Source organism: Tyto alba, unplaced genomic scaffold (assembly GCF_018691265.1).
Source record: "Tyto alba isolate M040663 unplaced genomic scaffold, T.alba_DEE_v4.0 Super-Scaffold_27, whole genome shotgun sequence".
Classification (NCBI taxonomy): domain Eukaryota; kingdom Metazoa; phylum Chordata; class Aves; order Strigiformes; family Tytonidae; genus Tyto; species Tyto alba.
In genome coordinates, this window is record NW_024881301.1 from 22,293,589 (window position 1) to 22,318,233 (window position 24,645).

Genomic DNA, 24,645 nt, shown 5'->3' on the forward strand with positions numbered 1-24,645 from the left:
GGAGTGTGGCTGTGGGGCCTTTGTGTTTGGGATTGCCAGATGGGAGGTGAGCAGCTGTGTTGTATGTTACCCGCTGATCCTGCTGTCAGCGTGTTGTTCTGTCACTGTTATTAACCTGTTTGTATCTCAACCCGCGAGTCTCCCTTTGCCCCTCCGATTCCCTCCCCGTTCCCGAGTGGGGGGAGGGTGGGTGAGCGGCTGCGGGGTGTTTAGCTGCTGAGCAGGCTCAAATGACAACAATGCCATGAAACAGAGATTTGTTTTCAATTGCCTTTTAATACTTTGCATAGCACAGCAAGCAAAGATACCTTTCTTCCCCTCCCCGTCAGCCTCTACTCCATGCTAGCACTCCTCCCCCTGTCAAATAATTCAGTTTCACTTTTCTGCAACCGAAGGCAAATGCTGACCTCTCATGTCCATGCAGGAAGGTGCCTAGGCAGGAGGGGGAAGGCCGTGTCTGAGAGCATGAGGTGCACAGGTACAAATACATCTCCCAGCCTTGAAGAGATGCAGCTGAGATGGAAATGCTCAAGCTGGGTGACAGAAGCTGTTGGAGAAAATCACTGACTGTGGCACCACAAACCCACTGGCTCTTAACTCCTGGCCTGGAGGTGTGAGGTTCTCTCCCTCTGTCTTGGGGTGAGGAAGGGAACGGAGAAGCTACACTGTGTGGTTTTGTTAGAAATACAGAGGGAGGGAGGATGAGGAGACAGACAGAAGGGAGATGGAAGTGTGTGGAAGTATGTATGTGGGAATTCGTACAAGGAATGGACGATGTTACGTGTATTTGAGGAAACGTCATCATATGAGTACATATGAAGGAAGGGAGTCAGACATGAGGGGAACAGCAAGAGGCCCCAGTAGTGAGACCTACACCAGAGAAAATGGGCTCTCTTCCTTGTCTGTTCTCAGGTGTCATAAGAAGTCTACAGGAGTAGTTGTGGTCCAATTGTGACAAAGCTGACACCTCTCAGTAAACCGAGACTTGAAATTAAATTAACGTGAAAGGTACCTTAGAAATAGTAGACATATACAAATATCAGTTACGTCTCTGAGGTATGAAATTTCTTGGGTCCTGTTCTCATTTGCTTATGTGTATTTTTAATAAAGTACAATTTAATTTATAGCCCATTAGAAGTACATCCAATGGGAACTTCTGGATGCCCCTTATTGAGTATTTCTATGCTTCTCTCACAACAGGGTGTCTTCTGCACTGTGATCACTTTTTTTGTAAAATAGAGGAAGCTACCTGTAATTGGAGACTCTAGCATTGCTAAACCCAGGATTTTTGTAAGACACCCTTGCAGTCCAAAGTACCTTAGCTTCTATTTTAGGTTTGTGTTCATATGTGCCTGTGCTTCAGAGAATGTTTAATCAAGGAAGAAACTGCCCCTCATCCCTGTCCCCACTAATTTAATGCACGAGTCCATCATTTTAATAGAAACTGTATTTGTGCAGAAGTGTGAAAAAGGCTTTGCCTTTCATGTTTGTGGCAGGGAGAGCAAAGAAGGGGAGTTGTCAAATGACTCTTGGTAAAGGATGAATTGCTTGCAGAGCTTCGTTCCAGACTGATGTTTTTCTGCTCTTCAGTGTTTTCCTCCTTTGCCACCCATTGCTAAGGGCAAATAAAAAGAACCAACATAAAGCAAAGTTGCAGTACAGGGAAACATACAGAATATCTGAGCATTGGTTACAAATGTTCCCAGATCAGAGGCCAAAGGTCCCTGTTACACTTTGAAAGATGCTTTTTGAAATTAAGACCTTCAGTCCTGTCTCCAATTCTCTTCCAAAGCCTACCATAAATAGGATCCTTACTGATGCATTCAAATATAGACCAGGCTTCCTCATACCTTGGTTTGATTTATCTAGGTTTGGGCTGCATTAACTTGGCAAGGTGATGAGAAAAACCTGTCTTATTCTCTGTTTTGAGCTGGTAAGTGCAGGTAGATCCCTTTGCTTTTGACCCAATGAATTTCCTTTAAAGGAAAGAAAACTAAGACCTTCTGAAAAGCCACAAGAAGTGGACTAATGATTCCTGTCTGTCATTCTGATAACTCCATTCTCATGTTTCACTGTTTCCTCCGACTTAATCTGTTTTATATGTTCAAATGTGGAGCTCTTGAATTTGTGTTTGAAAAAAAATTAACGAACTTCCACTGTGGTGCTGATGAAAGCATAACCTAAACTTCCATTGGCCTTTTTTGCTGTCACTATGCATTTCAAATTTATGACTCTGCTCTCCACCCATATCTTTGAAATTTTGTGACACAGTTATTTCCACTAATTCCCTAGTTTCAGCTTCACACTGAGTATAAAGCAATAAACAGTAGAAATGTTGCTTTAAGTACAATGCAGCCACTTCTCTTATTAACATTCGTTCATCCAGTAAATATACATTTGAGCTGAAAATCTGCTGACTCCTGAGAAGTCATCTGTTAATTCATCTTTATCAGGAGGACTTTCACTTACAGATGGACTGGACAGTGGAAGTTGTACCACCTCTGGGAGTTTGACCTCCATGAGATCTGGCCTCCTGGGACATCATCTGGGAGGCCAGGGATCCACCGGAGATCCCACTGCTGGTAAAACCTGATGAATGGGTTGAGCCTTTGGCACCTAGAACAGTTACAAAGCAGATGTTAGTGACTGAAAGGAACTTTATGGGATAATTATAAACTACTGTGTTTAAAAAAAAAAAAAAAAATAGTTCAAGACTAGCCAGTGTATCAAAAGACAAGGAGACTGCTGATTACTTGACTTCTTCCATCAGTATACCACTTTTTAGCTGCCACCTTGGGGAAAAAGACATTTGCAGTGTTTTGTGCATGTTCCCAGAACACAAAGAAAATCTACAATTCTTGCACAGACTGTTTTTGATAAATGTGTATCTCCAAACCACTTTCAGCATGTTTTGTCTCTGCTGAAATTGCAATTTTCTGAGGAGCTTCCTGAGGAACAAAATCCTGCAGGAACTAAGGATCATTGCAGACTTCACCCTTTCTGTTCCAGGTGTCAGATATGTTCCTTTAACTTCACTTTCCATAGCATAAACCTATACATAATAGATACCTGTACATTTCAAACACAGCAAGCTGTTGTAGCCAGTGGCCAATTTATATGTGTATCTCCATCTCAGTATAAATAAGCCCCAAGCACAGTATTCCATTGCAAACTTTTCTCCTGGGAGAGGAGTAAAGCATTAGCAATGACAAATGCTAGTGATAATGCTTAAAGCGTTCCTGGAGGATGCTCAAATATTTTGGTGATGAGCTTGTTATAACATCTTCTGTAAAGTGATACTGAACAATACTCATGCCCTGCTGCAGAATCAGCTGCTCCTTCGAGCATGTTTGTTCTGGGGGGAGGAAGGGTTACAGTCTGGATGAAAAGGTTAAGAAGATGTGTTTGAAGAGTGAGAGATTTCGGTGAGCACCTGCGGAAATGAATGCAGGCCCTTTTAGCTCTCAATCAGGCAAAGAATGTGTGGCAAGCTCTCCTGCTGCAGGGAGCCAAAGCTCACACCTGTCTTGGCAATGTTACAGAGCTAACGTTTTTCACATGGATAAAAGCTCTTTTGGAGTATCTCCTGTAGGCATGGTTAAGGTTTACTTAAGCCATGCATATTTCTCTTCACCAAAATAGTGGTTTTTATAAAAGTCCATAGTTGATGCAGACATTGCAAGAATAGAACCAGGCAATGTTAAAAGTTTACTTTGCTTCTCTCTGTTATAAAGATTCTCAGCACATGGAGGGATACAAGTCATCAGTCTTCTAGTTTAGAAACTGCAACTTCATGCTCTCTATAGGGCATCACCACTGAAGAGTTTGTCACTGGTTATGGGTATGCTGAGTACTGCTGTACCACCCTTATCTGTAACAGAAGGCAAGATTGTGCAGCTGACTCTGCTCTAGTGTATAATTAGATTAAGTAACTGTCATCTCCTGTGTACCAGGATTTCTACTGTTAGTGCAGTGTGGTGCCCGCAAGCAGCTTTTCCTGCTCTTTACTCTCTCAGTCCTCCTCCTCTCCTGACTCTCTCTCGTATTCTGTCCCTCTGCTGCTACCATCCCTCAAGCTCTTTGCTATTGAATATTCAATAAACACTCTATTCAGTAACATAGCCTCACTGATCAAATCATACAGAGTAAAAATTGAAAAATGCCTCACAGGAGTCACATGCAGTATCTCTCTAAATTATCCTCATGTCACTTATTCCCTTACTGTTTAGAGAGCCTCACACTATCATTAATATTGGCAGCAATGTAAATCACATCTTAAAAAAATAACTTTTAACTTACATCCTCTCAATCAAGATTATCACATTTTTTACTATTAAAAGATGCCCCCAAATCTTGATCCTGGCCAGCTCACCTGTCCAACCACCCATTTTATGGCTGGAAGAATCAGGTTCAGCTCTACCCTTCAGGAGGCTTCTAGGTACTTACTACAAAAGGAGTTGACCAATATGGCAGAGATTCCCCTCTATAACCAGCCTGCTGATTAGCACACTCTTGACACGTGGGAGACATGGGTCCAAGACCTCTAAGGCAAAAAGGGTTTTGAAGCCCTTGTCCAAAGTCAGCAAGCTAAGTACTGTGCTGCTGGGTAAAGCAGGATCGCATGGGGCACCCTCTTCTGTGGAGTTATGCCTGCTTAGAGGGATGCCCACCGAATCAGGTCACACAGGCAGGACTGGCAGTGTGCACAAATCCCACAGGATCTGGGGTTGAACAAGTGCACAGCTGTTTAGAGTCATCAGGTCAGGGATTGCTCTGTGCATGCAACAGAAAAGCAAGCACCTGCAGGGTTAGCTCATGTGAAAGCCAGCTATGCTTAATTTTAGTACTTAGATACATGCTGTCAAGGATGTGTGTGTGTTCCCTTTGTGAATTCAGCTCTTGGACTGCAGCTAATTTCCCTCTGCTATAGTGCTTGCATAAGGTTTTATGGGTTCTCCCAATATGGATGTCTGTCAGTGAAGAGCAAGGAAAATCTGATAATTTACGTGAAATGTAGGTACACAGATCATGTTCTTGCATAAGTGTATCTTCGCTTATTGCTACCATGACTTTCCATATTATTGATGATTCCTAGCAGAATGGAGAGATAGCACAAACTTCAAATAAACACTGTCCTGAACCTTATGAATACCACATATATATGTGTATATCCATGCATATGTACATACACAGAAAACACCTTTAATAGCATCCCACTCATAACATGCAGTTAAATATAGGAATCTTTTGTCTTCAGTGCAATACAGGAATGGAGGAGAGAAGAAATTACTTGGCAAGCTTATTTTCAAGGAGAAAATAACTGTTTGGCCCTATGCACTAAACCACAAAAACACACAGAGAATTGCTCATACCCATTTCTTGGAGAGTAGCAGTAGGGCCTCCGGAATGCACACCTCCCCCAGATGTTCTTGCTTCCTGGGACATCATCGATGAAGCAAGTGATCCTCCTGTGATCCCGGAGGATGTGAAACCAGCATTATGGACGTTTTGGTCAGACATTTTGCTTTCTGAGGGTGTGGAATCCCCTGAAGCACTGCATGGCTCAGCCAGCCTTTTTATATACCGTCTAGCTAGCAGGGGAGAAAAGAAACTGCTACCACAGTCAGTATTCCTCGTCCAGGAAATGAAACTGAAATTTGGGAACATGACTTTTCATTGCTGATAACAGGGTGAGGTTTAGGCAAGCCAACTAATTTGCTCTTATGATACTAAAACAAATTAGTATCATATGATTCACTGATTAGCAACTGATGTGGCTGAGAAATTTGCTTCTTCATTCTTTTGCATTGCAGTTTACTGTACTGAATTGCACCTATAGAAGATAGCCCCTCATTTTAAGAATTAATACAACTCTGAGTACAGAAAATAGACAAAAAAGCAGTAATGTGATGGTCATGCAGAAACTGCAACTTGGGTTTTTTGTAGCACCCAGACTTCAGCTGTGGCACAGCTACCCCTGAAAAAAAGAACTGGTTTACAGAGGACTGGAAATCAGAACTTAATTAACAATGGATGGTTTAAATTAATTTCTTTATGGAAGGAACTGTTAGGGGACCTTGCATCATATGAGCAGATTGACACAGATGTTTTGTTCTTCCTCATGCAAATCCTGCTAAAGCACAGCCTCCATCTTTAATGAACAGGCCTTTGCAAAAGGCACACGTCTATCGCAGTTTTTCTTAGCCAGTAGTTTAAATAAGGCTGTTTAAAAATCCACAGGCCTCCTCCCTTAGGTAAGGAGGAATATCTGATTAGGTCACACTACCACAGGGATGGTTCTCGAAGTGGAAATACACAGAATGAAAATAATTTTCATTGTTATATAATATCTTTATCTTGTATATGGTGCGTTATAGAACAAAGGATACAAAGTCTGTTTCTCTCTTCTTATATGTTCTATTTATCCAAGCAGTGGGATATCTGGCCCATGTACACCTGAGCAGCACTGCTCTTTTGACTGTTTTATTTCATTCAATTTTTCTTTAATTCATATATTTTAATTTTCTTTAATTCTAATATTTGTTATTTCTATTTTCTACTCTGCTTGCACTAGGGCTTCTGTAATTATGATGCATCTTTATACCCTGAATTTCTCAGGTCTGTCATTTATCATTTTCAATTACTTAATGTTATCAAATATCTAAAGTTACAGCTTAAATGCAAGTTAAATTCCATGTAAAAATAGGACAATTAATGGTATACGTCCTCTTCAAAGTGGCAATAAAATCAAAAATGTCACTTTCTTTGTACGTATTACTACAGATCCTTCCTTCAGAACTGCTAAAATCTTTTGGTACTTTCTTAATATAATTTATTTAATATTCCAAACAGCCCATGAGAAAATGATGATACAGGCTGGCAAAGCCATGGGGAACGAAGGCTTCATGAAGTTGCAGAGACTCTATATGTGATGACCTTTTGATAAATCCTAAACCAGAATTCATAATGGATACACACAAAGTTGATTAACTAAAAATAGTTAAAATTAGATAAAATAAAAGTTTTATTGCAAGCAAGGTGCTTCAAGGCAATTCATGATTGGCAGAGACATCAGTGAATAAGCAGGAAAAGGAGAAATTAATAGTAGTCTCATAAAAACAAGGTGAAAAATTCAGTGTAATAAGGAATGCCACCAAAGGGATTCAAGGGAAGAATCTGTTTACAAGTGTGCCATGGACCTAGTCAGCAAGGAGGTGGCTCTAAAAACTGCTATGTGGTTGCAGTGTGTTGGATGAGGAACATGTGAGTATGCACAGATGACATAGTGCTAAAAACAGCTGAGCTCTGCCTACCTTTACGTTCTTGTTACCGTAATGGCAGAGCAAATAGAAGTTATGGAGAAGTTCTGACCTGGAAGGGGTTTGCTTTTACTAGTTTTCAGCTTTTCATGACAGCTTGGGACATTGTCTTGTATGAAAATGAATGAAAGGAAGGTCAATCTTTTGTACCTGTATCAGGGCTGAGTCTACTACTAGGAGCCCTGGCCAGCCTCTCCTGGGCCTCCCTGCTCGAGCGATGCTGTAGGTACACCCGTCTGCAGGTCCATCACAGCCATACCTCATCAATCCCTACTGAGCTGCAGCCTGTCTTCATGGCTTGGCCCTGGACCTGCCTGGTTAGCAAGGGTAGACTTGACCAGCAGTCACTGGACTGTGGCTGACCCGAACCTGATTTGTCGACTCAGGTTTCTGGCTTGACCTTGGACTTGCCTCATCACTACAAACTTGCCTGATGATTTGGACTCTTGGTACAACCTGCCTATCATCTTTGGGTCTGCTGTGCTCACCTTTCTTGGGGTGATGGGAGAGGACCTCGCTGCGCCTTGGCCACCTGTGACATGACTAACATCACAGCCTCCAGTTTAAAGAGCCTCGGTGTCACTACTGAAGTGGGATGGGGAACATGAACTCAGTCACTGAGCCCGCAGCTTCCAGAGGTCCTCTCCCTCCACTGATTCATCCAGAAAGATGTGCTGCTTCTCTCACCTGCCAGCTTTGTGTGAAAAGTTTTCCTATATAGTCCCCTACCTTTTTTTTTTTTTTTTTGCTTGTTTTACTGGTATTTCTGGTTAGAAAATGTAACTTCCAAGATGTCAGGCAGGTGTCTTTGATGTCCAGCTGAGTTTTCAGGGAGCCTGGCACAGAAGCACTAAGGCAGTTGTACGTTTTTGTGGTCTGTCAAAAATCTAAGCAGTGATAATTTAAGAGCCAAACCGATGCCACGTCTAGTTAAAGTATGGAAGGAAAGAGAAAATAATTAATTTGTGTCACCAAGCCTGACATCCTAACAGTAAATTGGATCTGGGAGAGCAGGAGATGGGTGGTATGAGCTCATCTAAAAAGCATCCTGTGGTGCTTCTAAGCCTCAGAGAACAGAGAGTCAAAGCCATGAATACCAAGAGTACGACTGCCTTTGTTTTCAGTGTCACTACAATTTCAGTAGACTTAGGCGCTGAAGCATTTATACATGTAGCTAGCATAGTTAGATGTTTAACTCCCTGAGTTTTGGGTTCAAATGAAATCCATAAGTGTCAAAAATCATGCACTGTCTAGACTGTGTGATCTTTGAAAGGAATTGGAAAATCAGATGTTTGGTTGGGAGTACTCTGAAAATTTGAGCCGTGGGCATCCTTCCCTTCTTCATCCTTTTTTTTTTTTTTTTAAAAAAAAAAAAAAAAAAAGAAAAGAAAGGAAAAGAAAAAAAGCATGCTAAGCTGAAAACACCAAACAAACCAATACAACCAGCTGCGCATGCAGCTCTTCTATATTTTGCTCAGGAATGACCTTCCTCACTTGTGTCTGTGAATATAAACTGCTATGTCTTTTGAGTATGTTTTCCTTGAAGACCTCACTAGTGTGCCACTTAGAGATATTTTGCTCATAGTGAAGCTGGGCAGCTGATCACAGACATTAATCTCTGCGTAGCCTGCTTTTGGTAGTCACCTTTTTCATTCCAATAACGTGTTCATTGAAGTCACTTTTTCATAAACATTTTCCCATAAACCTCTGTTTCAAAAGAGATTATTCAAACAGCTTTTAAACAATTACTCTTTTGAAGGGTCTAATTGAAGGAAATAAACCTGTAGAGAATCTGACTGAATCAAAGATCTTCAGCATCCAAGATTATCTATCTGTCACCCTGTGACCTATTTCCTTCACACTACTTTTTAATTTTTGTAGCAATTATAGTGTATATGGATAATACCTATTAGCATATTTATGGTCATTGCTTCATATTTATTGTCTGCACAACTCATTAATCTTCATCTACTGTGTAAGGCTGACAGCTCAATCTATTTTGCAATCTCTGGGCAGCAGCCATATCCAAAAAGCTTTTGTTTCCCTGTAAATAAACTGTGTTCGGGACCAGAGGACAATGGTACATCATGCAGTGATTGACACAAGCCATGGCTGCTAATCAAAAGTAGATTTTATTACCAGCTGAGTCAAGTGCATTATGGGCCCATTGTTCTAGTGCTGTCAGGGCAAGAGCATACGTAGTCAGTCACCTTCTCAAGATGGGTTGATTGTTCTCCAAGATTAGACAGAGTTGCCTTATTATCCATCCCAGACAACAAGGCATCTCACCCAAACAGACGCCTTTACAGAAACTGCCTGTACATTGAATTGATTTGAATTGCTAATGCATAATCTGTCCAGCACAGATGTGCAATGAATATTTGGATGTTGTTTTGCATGTCAGTTGAGAAGGCTGAATGATGAGGTGATGATCGTTCAGTGATGGGTACTGGACATTTGCCAACAATTGAGTTTGAGCACTTTCCCTGACAGTAATCAGATCAGCTTCCAAAATGTCTTTTCTTCAATTCACTGACAATTTATGTTAGAAGATAATGCAACTCTCTCACAGTTAACACACTTGGCAGCAACTTGCATTTTTTTCATATAATTAAATTTTTCATTTCACCCAAGAAGAAACACATACAAGCCTCATATAACTGATATACATATTCCAATACACTTCCAAAGTAACTCCACTTGAATAAGAGGCCATATAGATAAGTCAAAAATGTTGAAAGAAACCCTCCATAATACAGGTGGCACTAGTTTTATTAGTTATAAAGCTACATTTGCTGTGAAAGAATAGGAATCGTGTTTCAAGCTGCATTAGGTAAGCCTCCAAAAAACCCAATTAACATAATAAGCATTTAACATATGACCATGGTCATTCTTAGAGTAGGTCTGCTTTAAAAATTTTTAGTCTCTGTCAGGATTGACATAGCATAAAATAGAAACAGAAATGAACGACACAAGACTGATACTATGATATTAAGGGACTGATAAGATACACATAGTGATATCACACGATTTCTGTGAATGTGAAAGAGGTCTTTATGTAGTCATAATCGCAGGGTCATACAAAAATTTAGATTGGAAGGGAACTCTGGAGATCATCCAATCCAGCCAAGGACTTACACGGTTACTTGCTCAGAGACACACTTGGTTGAATTATAAGTGTCTCCAAGGATGGAGATTCCATATCCTGTCTGGGCAACTTGCTCCAGTATTTGACCACCCTTATAGTGAGTTTTTTTTCCTGTATAACTGGTCAGAATTCTGCAACTTATGTCTGTTGTTTCTTGTCCTTTCTCTGTGCACCTCTGTGGAGATTCTCTATCTTCTTTACATCCCTCATTATTTCAGATCTAAAAAGCACAGTTAAAACCCTACCTTTAGGACATAAGTAGCTAAAGAGCTACTGATAGCTTTGGAAATCAGGGGCTTGTGGAAACACTTCTCATACCTGAAAAATTTTACCTTCTAACTTTATTTAGGTATGTGTCTAGTGTATCTCTAATCATATAGCAAAACTCTTTCCCTCAGAAATAAATAATAATGCTTCACAAGAACTTCTAGAGCTCTTTTTAGAATATACATTAATTAATGCAGGTTTTTTATCTGTCTTTCTAAGGTAAAGATAAGTACTCATCAGTGTGTGGTAGAGGCAAGAATCACTTCCTTTAACTTGCCAGTCTTCCTACTGGTGAAATTTACTATAGCTAGGAAAAGACTGGGAAGTGATTGAGTCAGAAGTTTTACAACCAAGGTCAGAAAAGAGTTTACAGGTAAGTCTGATTTTTCCCTATGTCAGCCTTGTCCATGGTTAGGTTATGTGGTTCTCATTTGAATTTTTATTATCATTTTCATCTGTCAAAAGCAAGACATCATTATCCCTGCGTTACAGATGAAACAAATCACAGAGTTGCACTAGTGGCTTTTTGGATGAAGAATATTCCAATTTTGGATGCTTTAGTTTTGTGTGCTATTAAAGAAAGAGCTACAGACATGTGTAACATCTCTATGCCCTGCATACTCATAATATCAGCTGAAATTCCATGGATTTTCCAGCTAGAAATCCAGAGACAAAACCTTTGAATAAGTGGCCTGAGAAGACTATGTTTAGACCTCAAATGGAATTAGATGGCAAAATCTTACCAGATTGTCCACTTCACACATGTGAATTCTAACCTGTACTCCTCAGAGCTCCCCCTGACTGGATCCTACCCCACACTGGCACCTCTGCTTTTGACCTTAATAATATGTTGGTGAGCATCATCAGTCTTGATGTTGTAGTTTATGCCAGGACTTTGCTCCATAATCCAAACATATCGGATGAGGCCCTGCTCAAAACAGACTCTGCAAAAGAAGGAGCAGTCCTGCCCTGAATGCTCAAGCTCAGAGGATTCACACAGATCAGGACTCAGCCCTTTGAGAGCAGCACCATAGGAACCAAGACTAGAAGCAACACTCATCCATGGTGTCATGTTCCCATTTGTTCTCTGTCTCCAAGGAATTCTTCGTTATTTCATTTGGCTTCCTGCTGATCCTTTCATTTCCCATCCTGAGCTATTACAAGCTTTTGAGACACTGAAATGGAACCCTGGGCATCATTCTCAAGGCTGTTAGTTTCTGCTGCAAGGAGAGTGGTACTTGAAAGATGTCATGGAATAGCCAGTGCTTAATTTCTTAGTGAAGTAATTTTTTATCCCAAAGACATTTAAAACAAGCTATTATTCCTACACTGAAGGATCCTTTCCTTAGGGCTAAAGGTCTTATTTTACAAACATGGAAAGTTACTTCAGCTGACAAATGTCAGCAGCGTCATGTTTTATATTTTGAGCCTGAAAATGGAGGAAATTGTTCCCTTATATATTATTCTGGTAAAGAAACACATAGATAAGTGGTAAAACTGTGTCATCTGCTGAGTAAAAGTTCCATTTTATCTTGAGGTTGCAGATTTCCTGTTTACAGTTATATTAACAAAACCTCAGGACTACAGACTAGACTGTAGGAAGGAAAAGAGTATTAATCAGTTCATGCAGTCTTCAAGATGTGTAGATGTGGGGGAAAATTGTAAGTCTTCCTGGAACGTAGGAATCAGATTCATGAAGGCAATAGATCAAGTATATAAGCCACTAATTGGTTGCACCTCTCCCTTAAGAGAATATAAGACACTTTTTTTCTGGAAGAAATGTGAAAACAAAAAAAAAAAATGTGAAGAAATTTAATTAATGGTCATAATGGTATTTTTAACAACATTGAGCTCCCACTGCTATTAAAATGTAATCACAATTGCTGGCCTAATATTGCCTAATAAAGTCACTTCAAAGTACACCCATCAACAAACATTACGTAAGCATATGTAAGCACAGGATCATTTTCTAGTTCATGGGTGCCACATGGATAAGGCCGTGGCACAGTATGTGCTCCAGGGTAAGTGCCAAGTGGCTCAGGTCCCTCCGGGCGTCTTTTCCCTCAGCCAGGGAACCTGATCCAGCAGATGCTCCTAGGCCAGGCCTGGTGAGTCCAGCTCCACACAGAAGCAGCTAGTAGAAAAGGAGGCTGTGATGCCTACCATCTATAGTCCAAGACAGAGGGCATGAGTTCAGTGGTGGTCTCTGCTATGTAGGTTGTCAGCTCTCTTCCTCATTTCCCATACTGCAGCTTCTGCATCCAAGGAGAGTGCTCTAACCACGTGTGCCTGTGGTCAGCATTGCAGGGTCCATGGAACTGAAACAGAGTCCTGTTTTCAGATATTAAAGGGCAAGTCTTGTCAGAAGATGAAAACCAAGCACAGAGAGCTTAAAACATATGGACCTTTCCTTGCCTGTAAATTGAATGTAATAATATTTTTCTATTCCCGGGAGATTTCTGAGGCCATGTATATTACGCTACTCAGACATTATGGTAATAAGCATAGTATAAGCATTTAATGTAGATAAAGAGGTTTCAAATGCTAATACAAGTGAGTATCTATGAAAGCATAAGTGCCGGGAGTGCTTTTGTGGGTGCTTTGAAAAGCAGTTAATGACAAAACGGCCAATCTGTTACATGGGCAAGGGGTCTGAAGACCAGATGTCCTGGTTTACTTCTCAGCTCCAGCTGCAAGATGTGTGGGTAGATTTCAGGACACGCTTACAAAGGAACGAGAGGTTTCCTTGAAAGAGCAGTAAGAGTGGCTGATTCTTTTAGAGTCTAGGTCCTAATAGCCTGTTTCAATGAGGAGAAACCTCTTATTTTATGTTTCTTGGTGAATTGTAGCACTGAAGGATGTTTGGGTTTGGCATTAGTCTCTTCTGTTTTGAGAATGAAGGCTACATGTTTATATGACTTACAGTGTTATGCTGGAGACTGAGTGCCATCTGATAGAAGCTGGTAAGCCTGCTTACTGTCATTGTTACAAATAAATGTAGTACAGCATCTGAGATACTGTAAAGGGTAGACAATTATAGCAGCATGAGTAAGGATGAAGTACAGTGAGAAGAGCACACAGTGAAAGCCACAGTGAAAGCCCTCCCTGGAAAGATCACGGAGCATGTCCTCTTGGCATCCATACCCACGCATGTGAAGGATAAAAGAGCAACCAGCAATATTCAACATGGATTTGCCAAGGGCATATTGTCTGTGGCCAACCTGACTGCCCTCTGTGTCAAAATGCCTGGTATTCCAAGTGCTGTGGAAGCTTTCCTAACGGAAAGAAAATAAAACTTCTCAAAAAAAGCTGTTTGTAAAGAAGTTTGCAACTGTAAACAAAAGAAACAACTTCCTCATCTCTACAGTATTTATGGAAACATGTCTGCCCATGAAGGCTGGACGTGGATAGATGCCGTGAAGCAATAGTGCCTTCAGCAGTTAGGTAACTATCCTCATAGCAGAGGTGCCTGTAAGCTTCTGAACATCACCCATTTATGACAACATAGTGCAAGCCTTAAGAAAAGGTTCATCAAGCAGACCTGAATCCCTGTGGCTAGTTCTTAAATGGGAAAGAAAGTGCTTCCCTATTTATAATGCTAAAGCTGATGGGCAAGACACAGTGGAAGACTTAAATTAAATGTCAAATCATGAGGTACTAACAATAAATAATGGAGAGTTTTCTGTTGCCTTTGGTGGCTGCAGATAAGCCACTGGATAAACTATTTACTGCAGGTAGGTTGAGCAGTCCTAGATGGATCATTCTGTCCTAGATAGAGCATCTGTGTGTTTTGTTACTTAGATGAGTGAGCAGACTGGTGTGAGCTCATGCTGCCCACATCTCAGGGCATTTATGGTCCCAGGCCCTGTCTGTACTGTAAAGGAGCTGGGAACGTACCAAAGCTTGAAGAGCAATCCTCTCTCATCTCTTCTCCTTATGCAGTGCAGACCTGTCTAGTGCACTAGCCTTCCCCACTTACCTGCATCGCGTGCAAGCGGTGGTGGTGGCAGCATGCTCTGCAGATGGATGTGCTCTTTTCAGGATGTCTAGTAGAAAGGGATGCTGATCCATGATCCAGCAGGGCATTAGCAGACAGAGAGGGGAGATGAGATGACTTAGAGACAGTGATGTGATCCATTTACAGTGCCCATGATGTCTTCCTGTAAGAACTAACTGCTATTCTGTCCCTCAAGGGACACTGACACTCAATATTTGGCTACCATTCTGCATCATGGCACTGAGGTTGTCTGACCCCCTGGGATGTGTGGCCACAGTCAGAGGTTGTTCAGGGGTCTCAGTGAGGCCCTGAACTCCTGCCTGGCAGAACCTAAGACTTATCTTCAGCTTGTTAACTGCAAGGGCAAGCTAAATGCCAACAAGACTTACCACATCCTTACACGTGCCATGTGTTGAGCCCTCTGAAGTTTCTGCAAAGCCTTGGAGAAACTCTTTCATCAGATATGAAGATAACATGACTATAATTTTTCAGGGTACCGCACATGTGCAGATGGCACCAGTGTGTGAAAAACTGTTAATCTAGGGTTTATAGAGCTGTGGATTCCTTTATCAGGTCTTTCAAATGCTCTCCCTCCTTTGCCACTACACTGTATTCATTCAGAACTCATTTACTTCGCCCTTATAATATTCCCTCTTTCCTCCACCATTTTTCCTCTTTGCCAAAAGTCCCCAGACACGTGAGGCAGCCATAGGCTGGAGAACTCTTTTTTTTCCTCTGTCGGACCTGCTCTGTAGAACACTTTGTCAATCCTACAAGCAAATTTTTCCCCTTAGGAAGATATTTGCTGTGTGTTGCAGAGCTCTCTTTTTCCAGGGAGGCTTCCTTTGTACTGTCCCTGCTCGCTGCATACTGCACATTTTTCTGCACTGTGGACCTTGGCTTGACTCCTCAAAGGAGTGCTTGCTCTATTGAGTAGCTGGAGGGTGAAGAGGAATTACCTGGAAAAAGGACTGCAGCACCAACAACGGAAACAGAAGGGGACAATCACCTTACTTTTTCTGTGTAAAGGACCTAGTACTAATGTCCCCTTGATCTTAGTTTATAGCCTACTTTGAGGAGAAACCTGAAATGCAATACCATCTACTCTAAAGGTGCATGTGAATTTTGAGAAAAGTAGTGAACTGTCCACTCTCTGTTGAGCAGATGATGTAGTACAGATACAGAAGACGAAGAACATGTTCTTCTACCATGGTGAGTGTGGATTATCCCCGCCACCCCCAAGCCTGGAACTAGAGCAGAGGTGGCCGTGAGTACAACTCACCCATATGTACAATCCCCAAAGGTCATACATCTGGAAGGAAGCAAGTGAAAGATTTACAGGAGGAAATACGTGCAGGAACAGAGGGAGGTTCATTAGCAAAAGAGTTCCTGAGCTTTCTGTCAAGTTTGCCATTTGTGCGTGTGTCCTGAACCTGCTCTGACAGAGCAAACGGACAATGGACAGGCTCACTCCATCTCATTCTATTGTCCTGAGGCGCTCCACTCCTTGGTAAGTCTGACAATCCATGCTGGAGATTGTCCTGGGGAAGGCTGTACCTGGTTTGGGTAGCTGTCAGAGCATGGTTAGACATATGGAGAAACCTTTCCTGGAAAAGGATAACTGAGCAGAAGGCAACTTTCACCTTCACACGAGGAGCAGGGCGTGGACAGAGGAAAAGACATCATGCGGACACTTGCGTAATACTTGTTAATTCCCAAGAAATAGTAACTGCAGTCCTTCTAGGCCATGGTGGTTCTGCTTTCTGAGACTGTCTCTCCCACTCCCCCAGCCACACTAAGTTTGCAGACCTAATGCCTGTCAGAGCACCCAGTCTGCCTCGGGGGATGAGAGCTGTCAGGAGACACTCGCCCACGGCCACAGTTGCAGGCACAGAGAGGGGCTACAAGGAATACCCTGTGGTGTGGTTTGGCTCTGTGCAGCAGCATCAGGTAGATACTATTCTGGAAAAAGCGGTCACAATATGCCCCAGTGTATGTTTATTATGTGATTGCAAGGGGGAAGAAGCTTCTGAAAATTTCCCCCTGTTTGCACCTAGACACTGTGATCCAGTGATACCTAAATCTGTCTGTTTCTTATCAGTATCTGTCCTTTGTGCCCAGGTCCACATTAGTTGGTCTGTTCCATTAAGACACTGGTGTGTGATCAGAGCATAGGAAAAAGGGAATGAGAGATATTCCGGCCTGTGAAGAAAACCATTTCTTGGTTGCATGGTCAACAAGGGGGTTGCTTCTTGGGCTCAAGAATCTGCACAGAATCCCCAGTCTTGATGGCAGAGCATCCAGCAACGCTTTATTCCCTACAGCAGAGTGATATTTAGAAAGGTGTCCCAATGGGAAAGCCATGAAAAGTTCAATTTAAATATCAGCAGCTATTCTAAGTGAAAGCATGAATTGGACATGCTTATAGAGTTCAGTGAAGCTGCTGAGAGGAGTTAGTGCCATGGGAAAAAGCAGCATAAATGTGTAGTATTTTCTGGCTCTTCTTCGGTACAGAGGGATAGGACTTGAAAGCTTATTTGTTCAGCAAGATTTTGACACTTGTCAGTTCCTGCCATGGTTATGTCACAACTCATGCAAAAGTGAGTTTCATCAGCTTAAATGAGATGTTCTCTGAAAGTCTATGGATAACTTTCTGGCTGTAGGCCCACCTCTATCCATTTCTCCTGCTCCTTCCCTCTATAGGGGTTGGAATATTTTTTTCAATTAGAAAAGGGAGTCTGTTACTGGGGGAATGCAAACAACATTGCAAATGGGAAATCTGTTTTTATCCTCCCTGTCCACCAACAGCAGCACCAAGTGCAGTCTAATTGGCAATTTGAGTATTTTGGGGAGGTGAGAGTTTCAAATCTGAACTTAGTTACTTTGATCAGCTTAAAGGCCTGGAGGGAGCGTGGTGTAGCCTGTCATTTTGCAAGCACCTTAGGAATCAGTTGCTTGGCCTTTTGTGCATTAATTCTTAACATCACAGTTTTAGGCTGAACTCTGAGCCTAGAATCACTACGGTGGAGGAAACATGTAGGAAACATATAGAGAAACATGAAAAGGAGCCACTTGTCTTGAAACCCACTGTGGGAGTCTATCAGACTCAGATCCTGCCTGAGTTTCATCTGTTTACTGGTCTTAAAGTTTAACTCACTGAAACTACAGCCTTTGTTATTTGTTCTAATCAACTTTCTATTGTCATTGTAAATGACTTTGCTCTTTGCCTGGTTGAGAGAATCTGATATAAAAGGGTTCTAAAGAAAGGTGAAAACTAGATGAATCCTGCAGGCAAGAGAGAGGAGATTTGAATTAAGTTGTAAAAGGAGCTGATCTTCCTACCTGTTTATCATCTGCTTATTATCCAGAAGAGTTTCCATCCAAGCAGCTGCAATATTGCAGCGACTGTGTATTGGTATGTGAGTACCAGGGACCTTTATTTTCCAAATTCATATCCTGGTCATTGGAAGAAGTCTCACAGATCCCAGTGTGTTGTAGATTTAATCTTTCTTTCACTTTTCTATATGGCTTTCACATGCTTATAAGAGAATACTTTCTCAGTGTCACATACAATTACATGAGGCATTAATCACAATATGCAGCAACTTCTGCTCCTTTCTTCTTGCACATGGTGAACATGCAGGCCATTCTAGGATGAAACTGCCTGAGATGAGAACAGCTTCCCAAGTACTTTGTAATAAGAAGGTGTCTCTTGTATCTTAATAATAAAGAGATGAAGAAATGGAGGAAATGAAACTTGATAAAAGCAAACAGTAAGTGTATTGCACTGGGGGAAAGAGAAAGTGAAAGAGAGCAAACACAAAGTATTGGTGCCAGTAAAACCACTACTTACCACAGTGTGACTCTGGACTTGAAGTGTGGCTGCTCACAGCATGATAGAGCTTGGTTTTAGTGTGCTTCTTCCTCTCTACTGAACCACGCTTCAGCAAGCACAAAGCACTTACAATGTTGCTCACACATGAAAATTATTTCATGGCTGGCAACCCGAAGTGATGTTATATCAAGTTCTAGACAAAGATATGAAGGATATTACAGTTGAGTTCATAAGACCTTCTATTAAATATTTTCTTAAATCAGAATATGTTTATCTACTTGGAATTTGGGTGAAGAGGCTGTGCCTTCCTCCAGTTCATTAAAATAAATCAACTATATGTACACACATGTATATAAATTGTGATTCCTATTACTGTGAAGAAAATTATGTATAATTTCTTATACATCTATACTCACTGCTGTTACTCCAAGTCAGTTCTTTAAGAAATTAATGTGATTAGGTCATATTTTACATTTGATTAAGAAAAATGCCTTTCAGGAGACTGGTTCAAGGATGAAGCCACCTACTCTGGAAAAAAGAACATTTCTTGCTGCAAATCCTTCCTTTGTTACAATTGCCTGTGGAAGTCTTTGTTTCTCCTGAGTCTCAGTTTGAACAACATGCTGACACAGAGTGTTTTATTTATTTTAATACTTTTTGTGGTTGCTTTGTGCTCAGTGGATCTGATTCTTCAAAACAGATTTTTCTTGTTTGAAATTTGCATCTCTTCTGTGCACAGTGGTCTCAGGATTCACTTTCTTTTGATCTTTTATAAGGATTGGCAGAGCAATGAATCATTTCTTGGTAACTGCGAGGTCTGAAGCATATGAAACAGTCTCCTTTGCTCAACTACAGAATTCTGCTTTAAGTTACTTTTGGGGGCAATATTCATGCTTGGAACAAAACAAAAATCAAGGAATCTTCTACAAAGGTAGGTACCGGCTTCTTTGAACCATAAAGGAAGGAATGTCAATGCTTAATCATTCCTATCAGATTGATGCATGTTCTCAAATGCTTCTAGACTGCCACCTACTTTTTTTTTTTTTAATCTGCCTCTACAATCCTTGTTGAAGTGCTTTGAGATGACTACAGTTGATATTTTTTCAAATTACATTTTAGAGAACCTGTTCACCTGCATGAGTTAGAGTTTGTTTTGCCTAATTTTAGATAAATGGGTGCATAATTGATATCTCTGTCCCTTGTCAAATGTAGAAGTTTGTTGGAGCTGCAGGGTTAGACTACCATGTTAAATTAATGGCAAGTGCCCTTACTGCAGAGAATATTTTAAATTTAATTCTAATTAATATCAGCTTCAGCCTCTAGAAATGTAGTTTCACTGATAACTCCATAACCCCCAAGTTCTAGGAACTGACTTCCTGTTATGAATATATAGGCGGAAAGTAAACTTATGTGAGCATTTTTATCACTATGGGGGACAGCCTGGACTGGGCCTCTCTCACACAGATGGTTAGATCTCCACAGCGGGTTTGTATATATACAAAGTATTTTGAGACTTGAGCATCTTAGATTATTTATGAAATATAGCAGGAACACAAGCTAGGGAATTTTACCCTGTCACCTATCATTAACTTTCATATAGCTTTAGTTATCAAAAATTCATAATGATGTTTTGCAATACTATTCACTTTATTCACAGTAATTCACAGATTGCTATCTTGTTTTAAAAGTGGCAATTTCTTGTCTTGAACTCACACTGAAGTGTTGGAAGAATACTTCCATGCAGAAAGTTAGATGCTACTGGAATAGGTGACAAAGCATCCTCTCCTTTAAATATTATTAAAGGAGACACTAGCAGTGAATTAAACAACCCCTCTCAGCAGAATTTTCTCTGTATATTGCTGTTTATGACAATGCATAGATTTTTTTCCTGGGACAAGAACAGTTTCAGGAAGGGAGTTGTCTATTTTCATGTCCCTTAAACCCTATGTGTGCTCTTTGGGTGCCTTCTTGATCCATTTTTCCATGGTTTGGGATATTTAGGGATAGAGATATTCACCTGAGAACAGAAGAGGTCCGAATGTGGATCAAAGATCAGATTGGATTTATATTCTGTTTTCATCAGTGCCTGAAAGCAGATGTTTGTGTCTAATATTATTTGTGTGGTATCTAATATAGTTTCCAACTCCTAATCACTAGCAACTGATGGGACTTTCTAAGCAGTTACTCTATTTGGACCATTAATTTTTAAATCCACCTATTTGCCTAAACATTTTTTTAATCTATTTTTGGCTTTTAGTGTTATTTTAGCACTAAGGAAAAGAGTTCCCACAATGTAAGTGTGCTGTGAGGAAAAAGACTTTATGTTTTTGTTTTTACCCTGCAGTAAGCCTGTAGAACCTGAAGTCTGGTTCTAATGTTAAACCAGCTCATCATGCAGAGGAGAAAGCAGAATAATCCTATTTAGTGGTTTTTTTGCTACTAGGTATCTGCAGAAGCACAAGTTTAACATACAAACATGACACTGGGTTTGGTACATCTAAAGGTAAGGAACAGATTGAAACCTGGCAAGCAGTAGCATATGATTTCCATTCGTACAGTGACATCCAATGGGTCCCTCCAGAGGCTTTCTTCACATTTTGTTCCCATCCTTCAAGCAGGAATAAATAGTCCTGTCAGCATCACTTTCAGATCACAATTTCTGTCCACTGGGACTTCTCACAGTGTCAGAATATAGTCCTTATAGATAAATGGAATTAACTGATTGCTCAGTAACTGTGGACAGTACACATGGAAAAAGCTGTTTAAGTTTGTTTTTTTTTTTTTTAAATTCACTAGACAGCTTCTCCCAAGCCAGTCAGACCCCAGCCTGTACTTCTGCTTGGGATTATTCTGTCCCAAGTATGGGGTTTTACATTTATCTTTGCTATCTTCAGTTCTTTTGGCTCAATCTTCCAGACTTCTGTGTATGATGGTTCTACATCCTGGCATACACATATCTCCTCCCAGTCTGGTGTCACGTGCAAACTTGGTGATGGCACTTTCAATACCATCATCCAGATTGCTCACAAAGAAGTTGAATACTATTGAGCCCTATAATGATTTCTAAGGTACTCCACTCATACTCTCTGGCCAGAGTCCAACCTCTTGCTCAAAGGAGGGTCAGCTATGAGATCAGACCAGGTTGCTCAAGACTTATATTGAGTCAGGTCATGAAAACCTCTGAAGACCAAGACTATGCTGCCTGTCTGGGCAGCTGGTTTCATGGCTTGTCTGTTCTCACAGTGACCAGAAGCTTTTCCTTACATCCAGTTGAAACTTTCCTTGATTTGATATATGCCCTTCATCTCTTGTCATCCTACTAGGCACCAGGGTGAAGAGCCTTGCTCCTTCTTTCCAGTAACCACTTACCAGAACTGGAAGGTTGCTATTAACAAGTCTGCTTCCCTCAGCCTCTCCTTATAGGGCACATGCTACTCTCTGACCAGGTGCTTTTACATATTCCGTTCACGAAGGATTTAATGTTTAACACCAAGCCTACTGGTTTTTCAAGTTATCTTATGTTACATGGGATTTTGATCTATCAGACTGATACAGCAATGTACTTAAATCACAACACAGGTACAAATCATACTCAGGAGAATATCACAACTGTAATGTGCAGTTCAGTCACATCAAATGTGATTTTCATTACTAATCTCTATAATACATTCACCATCATGATGCTGGGTGCTCCCAGCCTCCAGGAAAGGTATATATGTGTTGGAAGCCATTCAAGCCTATAGGTCTCTTCAGAGTTCTGTTTGTTGTTTGCATTTTATACTCTACATTGGGCTGAGTCGTGCTGGTATATTTGCATTCTTTTCATTAACTCCGGGATCGACAGCTACACAGCTGGTTCATTCATCCAGCTGATAACAGCTATTTGCCTAGAGCAAAAGCTGCCTTCTGGTTCCCTTTCTGCTGAGGTAAGTTCATGGCTGTGCCACAGCTATGCTCAGTAATTCACCCATCCTGCCATCTCCAGGCCTGCCCTGCACACCTTGCCTGGATACTGTGGGGTGCCCACCTTGTTACTACACAGTGGTCCTGTCTCCCCATCCCTTAGTGACCAAATGGCCCTTGCTGCTCCCTGGCAGTCTAACTCTACCCTAGCTGGATCCGGACAGGTGATGAGCAGTAACAGAGAGGACTGACTGGAGAGAAACTGAGATAGCTGCAGACTGAGGTGGTCCTGGAATTTTTCCTGGCCTATCTGAGTGCTGTTTCCTTCGTTAGCACCAAAGATGCCTTCATTCTCCTTGACCACTGATGAGCCCCAACTAGAACATCAAGCACCTTCATTCAGCTGCTCCCCTATGAGCTCTGCTTGGACCTCTCTCACCTTGGTGGAGGGTCAAATACCCTATTAGACTCCAACCACTAGGTCCCTCTGAGCAGTCCTTTGCCATGTTAGTCTTTTTGTGTTTCATTTTTTTTAAGAAAAGTTTTTTTAAAAGGAGGATGAATGGTCTCATGTGCCAGGTGCTAGAAGAGCGGTGACAATGAGAAATACATTCCTGCTAGGTTTTATGCTTCCGCAGCTCTCTGCCTTCTTGTCCTGTGTTCCTAGAGGCGGTGATGATCAGAATCTCTTCCTGCAATTGTTACAAGGTCTGTTTGTTGCTACACATAGCACCCTGTTCAGCTGTATGTTTGTTTACAGAGCTAATCCTAGGCCAGGATCAAGATTTAAAAAGATTAAATCAAACAAGGTGTGATGCTCCTGTGATTTGTTTTACACATTTGTAAATACTTAGAGATGCAAACCAGAAATATGCTTTTTTTTTTTTTTTTAATTTTTTTTTTTTTTTTTTTTTTTAATTTTGACTAGGAATAACTGAAAAGGCCTTCTCAATTTTTTGTCTTTTACAAATCTTGCTATACAGCACAGGAGTTCTGTGTATCATTTTGAGGGGAAAAGTTCATTACATTAAAATATGGTATGTGCCTGCAGTTGTAATGTAGGTTGTTTGAAGGCTAATTTCCCAGTGATTGATTATCTTATGTAATGGTTTTAAAACAGCAACTCTTGTTCCCTTTCTCCATGTAAAACAACTCCAAATGGTTTCTATTTTCATTTTCTCAATCGTTACATTTTTCTTCTCTTTCAGTGCCCAGGAATTGGAGTTATAAAGATACCAGAATGTTAATAGATTTGACTCAGAGTTCATGAGGTCGAACTTGTTGGTCTTCCCGTATGACTAACAGTGCAAAAACCTGGAATCAACTCAGTTAATCTTGGGCATAAAATAACCAGCACTGAAGATTGCACATCCATAAATCAATAGAGACTAACCTCTGATTTATTGCTGTTTGGGCCACATGTTCTACTTTCACCATAAAAGCAGATAAAGGTAACTATAATTAAAATGTCTATTTCCTTTTCTACTATTTGTGTTAACATTCATGCTATTGAATATACCCCTTTCATAATACGACAGTTTTTCAGTATTCTACAGTTATTGTTTCATTAAAAATATCCCTGTGATGTTAACTGTATAATAAATTAAAATTCAAAATAAAATATCAGCCATTTCCTCCATGAGAGAGAATAATAAAGCCATAATAAAAAAGAATAAAGTTTAGCAATATGATAAAGTAGCATGAGGTTTTTATAGACTCCATATAAGTGCTAAAATCTATAAATTTTTTATATTGTGTAAAATAGTAAAAAATAATAATGAAGGGGGTGGGGAGAGGAAAAAAAGCAGCATTAACAGGCTGGTTTAGTCCTGAAACTGCTGGTTTTCTGATTTCCTTTTATAATCTGAAAAAGAGTGTATAAAAATTATGCATATGAAATTATTTGTTTGTAGCTTATCTTATTTACTACAGATATTAAAGGTAAATTGAAGAAGGAAAACTGTGGGCTTCCACTTTCCAGCCCACAGTATTGGTAAATTAAGAAACTCTAAAGCCTAATCACATCTCTCCTTGACTTCCTTTGTTCACACCTAGAATCCCTGTCCATACTCAGCTCTTAATTTTCCAACTAAGCCTTTAACAACTTCTTTATTTGGCTTCTTTTTATATATTTGGGTTTTAACTGAAGGTAGAAGGAAGTGCAAACATGGGAAGG

General features: G+C 40.6%; 1 protein-coding gene and 1 long non-coding RNA gene across 2 annotated transcripts; one reads left to right on the plus strand and one right to left on the minus strand.

The window, feature by feature from the left end:
* LOC116960130 lies at window positions 1-23,954 on the plus strand. The gene is made up of 3 exons (XR_004406219.2): window positions 1-46; window positions 19,343-19,497; window positions 23,678-23,954. It is a non-coding gene; the product is annotated as an uncharacterized LOC116960130 (long non-coding RNA).
* On the minus strand, window positions 257-5,627 carry LOC104367216 (interferon alpha-inducible protein 27-like protein 2B). The gene is made up of 3 exons (XM_009974300.3): window positions 5,373-5,627; window positions 2,470-2,616; window positions 257-1,615 (listed from the first exon to the last, which is right to left on the minus strand). The coding sequence occupies exons 1-3, from the start codon at window positions 5,518-5,520 to the stop codon at window positions 1,587-1,589; spliced, it is 324 nt and encodes a 107-aa protein (XP_009972602.1). The 5' UTR covers window positions 5,521-5,627; the 3' UTR covers window positions 257-1,586.
* Window positions 23,955-24,645: the final 691 nt, after the last annotated feature.